The sequence below is a fragment of the Saccostrea cucullata genome, unplaced genomic scaffold (assembly GCF_032062105.1).
Source record: "Saccostrea cucullata isolate Sc308-1 unplaced genomic scaffold, CSIRO_AGI_Scuc_v1 ctg438, whole genome shotgun sequence".
Lineage (NCBI taxonomy): Eukaryota > Metazoa > Mollusca > Bivalvia > Ostreida > Ostreidae > Saccostrea > Saccostrea cuccullata.
The window spans coordinates 401,632-413,457 of NW_026935125.1; the positions used below are offsets into that span (position 1 = coordinate 401,632).

General features: G+C 33.2%; 1 protein-coding gene across 1 annotated transcript; it reads left to right on the forward strand.

Moving 5' to 3' along the window:
- Positions 1 to 3: 3 nt before the first annotated feature.
- LOC134241960 (HUWE1-associated protein modifying stress responses-like) lies at positions 4 to 7,671 on the forward strand. The gene is made up of 4 exons (XM_062723973.1): positions 4 to 310; positions 4,247 to 4,318; positions 4,991 to 5,299; positions 5,644 to 7,671. Exons 1-4 carry the CDS (start codon positions 115 to 117, stop codon positions 5,871 to 5,873), a joined length of 807 nt encoding a protein of 268 aa, XP_062579957.1. The 5' UTR covers positions 4 to 114; the 3' UTR covers positions 5,874 to 7,671.
- The last annotated feature ends 4,155 nt before the right edge of the window (positions 7,672 to 11,826 follow it).

Consider the following 11,826-nt stretch of genomic DNA (forward strand, 5'->3'; position numbering starts at 1 on the left):
GACTTGACATCCGGTTTTGATTCAGAAGGACAGAGTATCAAGTAAACAAAATTAGTTGAATATATGGCAAATAGTTTAAGTGAGAGACGTTTATATTGATATCATTTAATTATAATGGAACACGAAGAAGATGAACATAATGATCGTGTGCCAGATAATTGGCTGAATAGCTTCGAAGAAGAATGTATTGAGGATCTTCATGGTGAAACCAATATGGAGGAAGCTCTTGAAACACAACGAGAGTTAGCTGAACAGAAATTGTGGTTGCAATTTCAGAACTCAGCAACAGCTATTGCTCAGTTGTATAAAGGTATAAATAGTAATTCAAAAAATAAATATTAAAATGCAAAATACCTGAAATGTAGTCTCCACCCTTCTAAGTACAGTTTAATACATAGGCTGTTACTGTATCACTATCATGTCTTTGCACTTGGTTTCAGCATATTCAGAACTAAGTATTTTGTAATTTTTAGAGTTTGACTGAATAAACTCATTAAAATAACAGAAATCGCTAAAATAAGCACTACTCGAAAATGGATAGCTGTATTTAACAAGAATATGTATGGGTTACCCCGTATCCAAAGATATTCGACTTTTAGATTTAATATGTTTAACAGTGTTTAATAACTTTTATAAAAAATAAACTGCGCTGTCTTAGTGTTTAGTTATGGAACTGGTGTAAATTTCGTGAGTCTGTAGCATTACGGTCACCCAGTCTCATAAGAAACAGTACACGTGTCCGCAAGACCAGTTAGCCTTGGTCTACACACATGCGATGGAGTTGTCAAACGCATCTAGCGACCTCGGAGAAACACATTTTGTTTTGCCGAGAAGTTACGCTGGCAAACAAAATTTTTTTTTTTATTTACCGGTAGAACATATGAATACAAATTCTGATTAATTTAAATTATACAATCCCTGCTGAACTACTCAGTATATTTTGTTCTAACATTTGCATTTGCAACAAAGTGTGTTTAAAATGAGTTAGGAAAATCAGGACCGGGCCGGGAAATTCTAAACTGAAACCCTTTGTTTTTGAAATTACTGAAATATACTAATGTATTCGTCTAGGAACTTACTTACAGAATTCAAATTTTATATAACATAATATGCTGAACTTCAACACGAACCCGGTTTTCAGTTTAGAAATCTCCGACACGGTTGGGGTTTTGCTACACATTTTATAACTACGCTACACACAAGCAGAATCAGGCCAGGAATTGAAAATTCCGTCATATAATATTACACATACAGAATGATTTTTTTTTTTTTTCTCTAAGAGGAAACTATATGATAATTAAAAATATTAATATTTTTTATTTGCATTTCGGGGGAAAGTGATCTTTGGAGAAAAAAAATTACTTTTAGGTTTCTTTTACGTATGACATACACAGCATTATTCTTATCATAAACAATACTGTTGTATCTACTTATCATGATGGAACTATTTTCGTCGGAACAATTTGTGTGAGTCACTGCCGACTATAGTAATATATCTTGAATAGATAGTAAGCACTGATCGAATATATTAAAAAGATGGAAGGTTCAACATTTGCCATCTCAGATTTGAATGTGGGTGGATTCGCTTAGAACACTTGTTTGCGCTGTGTGGTTTCACGCTGTTTTCCTGTTCGCCCTGAGTGGTTTTGCTACCCTGCAGTTTTCTTTAAACATACCACAATGTTAATTTAGGCCTAAGCAAAAGTTGTTTATATAATTAATGAACATGCACTTTAAATAAATTCAGTTTACCTATGAGTTGCAGATCTATACAGATAATTCTTATTATTAGCAATAGATGATCAAACTTTTCTTTCATTTTCTTTCATTTAAAACAAATATATTAGGTTTTGTTTGAATATGTTAATACATATGTATAGATTAAATTTATTCAACATTAAATAAACAGTCAAATCTCATTATCTCAAACTTGATGAAACAGAGGAAAAAATTCGAGATCCAATGATTCAAGATATTGAGAGTAAATTATTATTATGTGATTTGAATCGTTTGGTTCAACTATTTTTCTAGTTGGAAGCTACTTTAATTTAGTCACTAATGATTATGTTGCTGCTTGTTAATAAATTAAAAAATTCAAAAAAATTTGTTGAATTAATTCAAATCATGAGTTTTTATTCTATTGTATACACGAACAAAAAAAACCCCCAAAATATCAAACCTAAAAGATTTAGAACAGACCCAACCTGAAAGATTATGGAACCGTGACAGCCCAGGTTAAATACTTAGAGAAGAAGTCAGTAGAACTACCAAATCACTTTGACATATCCATGGTATTCGATATACCAAAGTTCTCAATACCGAAATTCAACTGTATGTGTATTAAACACTTTTCCCAGTGCACATCTGCAAGTAAAAAAAAACATTGGTGATTTCTCATAGTAAACTTTCAAAATCCACAAAAATTTAAAATTAATTTCAGGTTACAGGTATAATTGGGGTGAAACCACTTGACGATGCAGTGTTTTCCTTAAGAACCGGCAAATGGCCAAATTGACCGCTTCAATTGACAAAAATGCTGCTATGAAATAAAAATTTGTTGAAAAGTCCACAGAGATTTTGTTCATAAAACTCGTACCCTAGCCTGTTACAACTGATCTCTAACCATTTACTTTGATATATAGGGAAAACACTGAGACGATACTACTCTGGGCGAACATGTAATTGGGGCAAATCCAGTAAATGTTCAGATACCTAGCACTGAGACGAAAAGCAACATTAGTGACTATTTCCATGATTTCTAACTCTGTAAAGTTTAGGTAAAGTGTAGAGCCCACTAGAATGCATTTTATGTATGTCATGGAATAAGTCTTAGGACAGATCTCTCAAACTGCATAGATTTACAACAGAACTCTTTAAGCTATTGTTCAGGAATCTCCAAGTCAGTTTTCATTATTGAGATCTGATGTGTAAATTTTAGCAAGAAAAACTGTCTGTGGTCTAACCAATCATGACAAATTTTGAATAGAAGATTATGCCAAATCAATATTTGATATTTCAAGGGATAGAAGTTAATATGAATTCAGAAAAAATATATTTGTTGTTGTTTTTGTTATTTAACTTTAAATTTATGAATACATGTACAGTCTACAGATGTATAAACTTTTCTTTGTATCAAGAATGGAAGCATACAAGGTGATGTCAATCCCCCGCTCTGAGAAAAGACATTTCTCATTCATAAAAGTTCATGAAAGCAATATTTAAAAAAAATATATATGGTTTATATCATCTTTTACACATTTATTCTGTATTTCATTGTTTTACTATGTTATGAATAATTTATTTTTTAACTCATGTTTTTAAGATTTGTGAAAAAAAAGAAAAAGCTTCACATATGATTTGAACACTCTCCATAGCACAGGGTTTGTTACAAGACTGACCACATTAACCACTACGCTACTAAGTATATGCATCATTAATGTCTGTCAGTGTGATTTAAATGAACGGGTTTGTTGAAGCGTGCATTTTTTTCAGAAAAGTTTGATTTTCATATAGAATGGGTTCAGATTCCATTTTTTGGACAAATGAAAGAGATTTCACATTCACCTTTCTATCATTTAAGCACTAACCAAAAATGAAGACTTGACCCATTCATGTTCAAAATTCATTTTTTATGGCTTTAGTAAACCCATTTTCCACTAAATATGCTTAATTGTCAACTTTGAAAAAAGATTGTCAAATGATTAGTCATTCAGTAAAATGAAATAATAATATGTTTTGAAGATGGCATTACTGAGAACATGATTTTAGAAAAATATAACTTTTCCGTTAATTTTGAAAATTGAGAAACATATTATCTCTGAGCGGGGGATTGTCCGCACCTTATATGTACAGTAAAACTGAGTGATCATAATATGAAGGGGAAACTACCAAAAAAAAAAGCAATGACAGTGGCAGATCCAGAAATTTTGTAACGCGTGGGGGGGGGGGGGGGGAAAAGAAAGCAGGTGGGTCTGGTGGCTGTAGAGAAGCCCCCAGTGGGTCTAAGGCGAGGTCCTCTTTGGGGGTCCAGGGGCAAAGCCCCCCATAGCTGACAACATCTTACAAATAATAGATGTTTTCCCCTTGGTTTTAGGATTATGGACATATAAGTTTTACATAAAAAAAATTTCAAACAGGGGGGCGCTCACCCTGCGGGCTGGCCCTGGATCCGCCTTTGAATGATATGGATACATTGGTACTTTTATTGTTTAAACTTTTACTGAATTTATTCAAATTTGTGTTTCAGATCGACATCAAGGTCTCTCATTATGGGTCCCATTTCAGAACGCTGCATCAAATGTTACAAGTTTGTTCAAAGGTTTGTTGCATATTATTTTTTAATTTATCTTTCACATAGACAATTATAACAGTTAAACAATTGTCTATATTAGAGTCATCCTGAAGAAATTGTTTGTTTGGAATTGCAGCTTAGAGGGTTTCAGTCTCAGGGGGAATGAACTAATTTTTTCCAAATTGATGTAATTTAAAATCCAGACAGGTGATAAAGTCAAAATAAACTATGAACAAATTATTTTCCGACTTTTTCGTAAAGATATTTGCCATCAAGCCGGAATCCTGTTTTTGTGTATATCTAAAGAAAATCAAGTAAATTAAGACAGATGTTTCTGGGATGCATGTGTAAATTGCCAAGCATTGTTTAAATTAAAGAATTTCTTATTTATGGTCAAAAACATTTCCAGGAAGAGTTTTTTTAAACGAGTTTTTATACATTTCCAAACAAACAATGATTTTAGCTTTATTTTGGTTAAAGGATAAAATTTAGATTTGAACATTCCATGATGTATACAAGTCTACACACACATGATTTAAAGAAGTACTGCCAGTATGAAAAAGACCATTTCCATTTTTAACTGCATATGATATTTTGTAATGTTTGGAATTTCAAGTTGATATACTATGATGAAATAGTTGATGATATTCCTTTAGGGTCCATAAAATAGGTGAATTATAAATTAAGTACAATTTTCAGATGGTGTAGATTCACTGCATACTTGTGTGGACTTGGGTATACAAAAGGGAAAACAGCACAGAAACAGAGACATTGTGGCATGGGTGAAAAAGAAACGTCGTAACATTCGTAGAGAGGATCTTTTAGCTTTCTTGTGCGGTAAAAATCCCCCCGCCAGAAATAGACATGCTTCCTCCATGGTGAGACACTCCCAGTCGTCGAGGTTGTCTGTCGAGAGGACACATTCACCTCGTTTACAGGGGGCCGAAAATCTGTCTTCAGGAACCGAACCAGATCTACAGGCATTCAGAGAAGCCATTGCACTCCAAGGTTGGGATCATTTTCTCTATTTATACTTTATTAAAATTTGAAAGCAAGAAAAAAATGTACATCATTAATAATACAGTAAAGCTCTCTTTGGATTTTTTCTTGTTTTTCTCCTTAAGCTTGCTACTCCTGTTCAAATCTTGATGTAGGTACGTTAAAGGATGATCAAACTACTAGTACAAACTACTTCTACAAACTAGTACTAGTTTGGTATTTCTCTGACATCATTGGAGCTGAAAACATAGACCTCAATTCTAAATTCAAAAATCAAAATTATTAAACATAAATGTGTTTAATTCTACATAACATTTTCATAGATTTTGATAATAAATATCATACAATTACAGGTTTAAATGGTGCAATGTCCAACATCAGTGTGGGCTTCAGTATGCCCCCAGGTGCTACCGCCCCCTCCCAAATCGGAGCTCTACCCCGGAGTAGTGGCAACATGGAGGAACTAAACAGATTTATTCTAGATGAATTTTCTCGTAATTATGACTCTACAAGAAAGAGAACGTCCTCCCCAGATAATACACCCTTCGATTCACCATCCAGGAAGAAAAGCCGGCTGTTTTAAATGTTGATTATGGCTGTTCCTAACATCAATTTTCTGTAGATACCAGATTAGCTTATGTTAAAGAATCCAAGCTGAATGTGATATTTGCTATAAGAAAAAATTATCTGTATATCAACATGAATACTGTCAATAGGGAGAAAAGCATCATATTGTGAAAAGAAAAAATAGTATAATTACAATACATCTAAATATGTTTTTTTTTTTTTTTTTTAAATATTATAGCATTATCCATATTTATAATCCAGTTATAAAGTTCATGGTTTACTTTAAATTAGTTTATGATATATAGTCTGCCTAGATTTATGTTTAATGTAAAACAGAAAGACCATTTTTTATATGTATGCTGTAATGCACATGCAGATACATGTATATAACTGATGTTAACTTTGTTGCTTTGAACACATGTTGAAGGGGTTTATCAATTTGACAGAAAAAAGAAATCATATTACTTACTGTAAAATCCTACATTCTTTTAAGATTTTATTCCTACTACATTAAAAAAAAAACAGAAGTAAATGAATGTTTGTGGAACATAAATAAGATGAATCTTTAACAGTAAAATTTTAAAAACATTGTATTAGGAGAGATGAAAATAGAAACTGTATGAGTGTCTTAGTATGCACACATGTATTTACAAATGTGATTGAATGAGAATGTCATTTCTGTGTTTTTGCCATTTGTTTTACTTTGATTTCATACATTGATGTGTCTGTAACACTACAGAACAGTTAGTCCTCTTTACTGCTTACATGGGCATTATATCATTTAATGTTATCAATACATACATTTGATTCAAAGTTGCTAGTTTGCAATATATCATTGTTCTATTTTGAATGTCATATCTTCAGATTCTAAGGGATGCACATGCCAAACTTAAAATTAATTAAAAACAAATGTCTAAGATTAAATCTCACAGACTATTTTATTTGTCTTTAGTTTTAGAAAAGATAATTATAAGATTTTTATATTTTTCCCCTTAGATAAAGCATTCAGTTTAAGATTGCACCAAAGATGTATAAATATACTTGTGAAATTACAACATATTTTTTTTGTACGTTCTCAAAAAAATTTAAATGCTGTTGGGAATGACAATCTCATTGTAAATGTTTTGATGTGCAGGTCACTTAAGGAATAACCGATCGAAGATTTATCAGTATATGAAATTTTGACAGTTAATATTGATTAATAATTAGTAATAGTAGCTAAACCTGTTGTAATGAATTTATATTTAAATATCAGTATTTATTTTAGTTTGTGCAGTTTTGATTGTAAGTAAGAGGGTTGGCCCAACAGATAAAGAATACCAGTTTCTTGGGATTTTTTTTGGTAAAGTTCTGAGTTCTGACCATCAAAAAGTTTTGCAATATTTACAATGCTTTCAAGGAAATCCTGTTTCTATATATTAGTGGAATTTGACATTCAAATTCCAGGGAAGTAAATTTTAATCTTTCGTTAATAATGGGTAACTCTAAGTGTTCTTTTTGTGCTCAATATGGATAGTGTGTTAGTGTGTTGCAAGAGAAAAGAAGAAGAAAAAAACATTTATTTCCTTTGTACCATTTTCCTCTACGTAAGTGAATCAGCAAAACAACTTTTTTGATAGTAATTATAATCCTTAGAAAGAGAGAATGGGTGTGTGTGTGTTGCCATTTAAATGTTATTCTCTTGTTAAGGGCTTTCAGATTTGTTTCATGGAAATATGAAAGAAAATACAAAGTGAAAGGTTGACCATTACCAATTTGTGAGGAAAATGTGTTAACTGCTTTATGCATTAAAGTTGTTTATCACAAGATACAAATCTTTTGTTTCTATTTAGTTATAAAAAATGTACACAATTCACGAATGGATTGAAAATGAATATGTTCAAAAATGGGTGATTTGGGAAATAAAACAAATAAGTTCAATCTCATTATTGCATGTTGGGACTGAGTGAAAATTTGAAATATCCAGTGACTAAAGAATATCAAAGTTAAAACATCTATAAATAAACTTGTTGTGACTTCCAACTCACTTCCACATATCTATGGTATTCTGGATATTGGTGTTTGAGATACTACAGTTTAACTGTAATCACAATATTTGTTATATACTACGCGTTCAATTTCAACTAAATTTGGCATGCTGGTATTTCAAACATGTTTACTTATTTGAATTTCTTATTTGTCTTTGTACTTCTACTATATACAATATGAAAGTTGATCCAGTGTAGCATCCTTGGGTAAAGGAGAATTGAAATTGGTAAATTGAAGGACCAAGTCCCCTTCTAAGGGAAGATATTCAAGAAAAGACAAAAAGGTTGGGGTTTTTAAAAATCTTCTCAAGAACCTCTGGGCCAGAAAAGCTGAAACTTATGTTGAAGCATCCTTGGGTAGTGTAGATTCTTAATTGTTCAAATCATGATCCAAGGGGGTAGGATGGGGCCACAACAGGGACTCCAACTTTTACATTGAAATATATATGAAAAAACGTCTCAGGAAAGACCTGGGAAGAAAATTTGCAAGCATCCTAGTTGTAGTGTATATTTTAGATTGTCCAAATCATGACCCCTGGGGGGTTACAACAGGTAATACAAGAGGGGAAATCTGTTAAAGAACAGAATGGCCAAAATTACTCAGGTGAGCGATGTGGCCCATCTCTTGAAGAGGAGCAAGAACAAACTTGAAATCCTTTCACCTAAGGTAAGCTTTAAGTTTGTGTTTGGTTGAATTGGACCTGTGATTCCGTTGAAGTCTAAGTGCGCAAAAATAGAGACAAAGTTTATTAAGTCTTCAGCTAAATTATCACAGGTCTCGTAAATTATATATGAATAAATACATGAATTAATCAACTTCATTTTATGAAAATTATGGGGAAAAGAATATGCATATGAACAAATAATTAAAATAATAAATACAGTTTATATCATAATATGGCTATGAAATCTATGCACGAAGAAAACTACGAGGCGAACGATTAAGAAGACTGATATTAATAGTTTTCAGAAAAGCTTATCCGAGCTATATATAGGCCTGCTGTCCATCATTCATATTATATATGACATACATGACTTTGACCATTGTATCTACAATGTTATCTATATGCAGTAATATGTGTTATAACTATACTACAGTAGCTTGCTGCGTACATCAACATCCAGTGGGCTTCTTTCTTGTTACCTTTCTGCACCTACTTTTTTACACGCCTTTGTAAAAACAATCTTCCATGCTTCCAAGCCCCTTCACATTTTTTTTTACCTTTCAGGTATTTTAGTGTATATCCTCAAACTATGTTAAGCAGAGAAAAAAAGAGGATTTTAGATATCAACGTTCAGAATGAATAATGAAAAAAAATGTGTTTGTGAAACATTGATGCCTTCGTATGGTAGCTTTTTGTGGAGGTTCAATTAAGTTTCTCAAAAATCAAACTCCTAGGTCAAGGTTTAAATATGAAATATACTTACCCCCCAAAAGGACTTCTATATACTTGTGAAATATAAAAGCCAACAACTCAAACATTATAGTCAGGTCAAAGAATTTTTGACAGTGGGCCAAACTGCTAGGTCAAGGTCAAAGGAAAGTTAAAATTAAAGAAATACAGAAGTGAACTGTAAAAGCCATAGACCAATTAACCATTCAAAGTTATGGTAGATATTTGTTTTTCAAAAGTAATTAAAACTCAAGAGCAAGGTAACGCTGGTATCCAGTAGCATGTCTTGTACCAAATATTCCAAGGTTTTTGGCAAAGGTTAAAGTTTTCTCCAAACAGGGGCGTAGCAACAGAGGGCCAGGGGGGGGGGGGCTCCCAACCTTACTTATACTATAGGAAATGTTAATTGAAAGCCTGATTGGCCCCCCACTTTTAGTGATGTACCGCAAATGTAGTATTAGAAGTGTTACTAAAAGTAATTGACACTGACCCCCCCCCCCCCCCCCCCCCACCGAAATAGGATTTTCGACTTTGGGCAACTGTTTCCTTTTTTTTTCTTTTTCAGGTAAGTAAAAAAAAATTCTCTGGCTGCCCCCCCCCCCCCCCCCCCCCCCCCACCACTTTCAAAAACGATGCTACGCCACTGCCAAAGATAAAACCCCAAGGCCACTTTTAATAGATCAAAATAAAATGTTTATTATACAAATGTACTCGTACTAAATAAAAAAATTAAAGGTCTTTTCAGAATAAATACATATGTGAAGTCAGAATAAATACACATGTGAAGTATGAAAGCCCTAGTATCAGCTATTGAAATGTTATTGCCAAGGTTTAAGTTTTGATTTTTTTTTTTGTAAAAGTGGATCAAATTCCAAGATCGAGAGGTTTAATATGTTGGTACTCAAACCAAACAGACAGACGGACGGGAAGGACAAAAACGATGGACAAAATATAGTTTGGGCATTCAATACGATTTGGCACATCCATTGTATTCAGGAAATCGGTATTCGAGTGGCCAATGTTAAACTGTATATTATACCCTTGGAATCAAGGATTCCAGAGTTTATATTTTTTCCCTTGTACTTCCGGCTCTGTCTGTCTGCAAAATCTTTAACCTTGCCCATAACTTTGGATTGGTTGAGTTAAAGCTTTCATATTACGCAGGTGTACTACGACTTTTGACAAGACCTTACATATTTGACCTCTTGACGTTGAAGTTCGACATCATTTTGTCAAAATTTTAAAAAAGAGGCCCATGGGCCATATAGTTCATCTGAGTAACTTTGGCCATTTTGTTCTTTAACAGATTTCCCCCTTGTTATACCTACTGGGATCTCACCCTACCCCCAGGGCTCATGATTTGGACAATTAAGAATAAACATTACACTAAGATGCTTCCACATAACTTAAAGCTTTTCTGGCCCAGTGGTTCTGGAGAAAAAAAAATTAAAAGATTTTTTCCAAAATATTTAATGTAAAACTTTGATACTCTATTGTGGCCTTGCCTTACCTCCGGGGGTCATGATTTTAACAATTTAATATCTACACTATCCAAGGATGCTTCCACATAAGTTTCAGCTTTTCTGACCCAGTGGTTCTTGAGAAGAAAATTTTAAAAGTTTTCTCTATATATTTCAATGTAAAAATGGTTTTCTTAGCTACCCCGGAGATCATTATTTGAACAATTTAGAATACCCCGGTACACACTATTCAAGGATGCTTCCGCACAAGTTAAAGCTTTTCTGACCCAGTGGTTCTTGAGAAGATTTTAAAAGTTTTTTCATATATATTTCAACGTAAAAAATGTATTTCCTATTGTGGCCCCACTCTACCCTCGAGCGTTATGATTTGAAGAATTTTAAACCTTCACAACCCCAGGATGCTTACACATAACTTTCAGCTTTTCTGGCCCAGTGGTTCTTGAGAAGAGGATCTTTTAAGATTTTACCAATACATTTCAATGAAGAATTTGGAATTTCAATTATGCCTCCGCCCTACCACGTTTTAGAGATTGTTCATACCTAAGACATGTTCCTGCGCATGAAATCAACTGAGATATATTAACTCCGTAGGCAGGTGATGAAGGTATACTGCTGCATGAGTAAGGGAAGTTGATGATTGTAAAGTTAAAGTCGTGATGACTTTAACTTTACAATCGTCAACTTCCCTTACTTATCATAAAGCTTGGTTGTGAGATTACCATTAACGTCTTTTTCAAGTAAAATATCCAGATATGAAACAGATGTGTCAGACTCTGTGGTACTTTGTATTTTAAGCTCACCAGGATATATCATATCGACATAAGAGTGGAAATTACCATTGCTGATTGACATAACGTCGTCGACATATCTAAATGTCGAGGTGAAGGCCATAGCAAATGTTTTCTTTTCACGTATATGTAAAAGATTTTGGAAAACGTTTGCTTCAATTGAATACAAAAGAGGTCTGCTAATAACGGGGGACTGTTGGTACCCATGGGAATTTCAATAGACCTGATCTCCTAAAACCACATAGCTATTGTAAATGAGAAAACACCACATTTGATCCT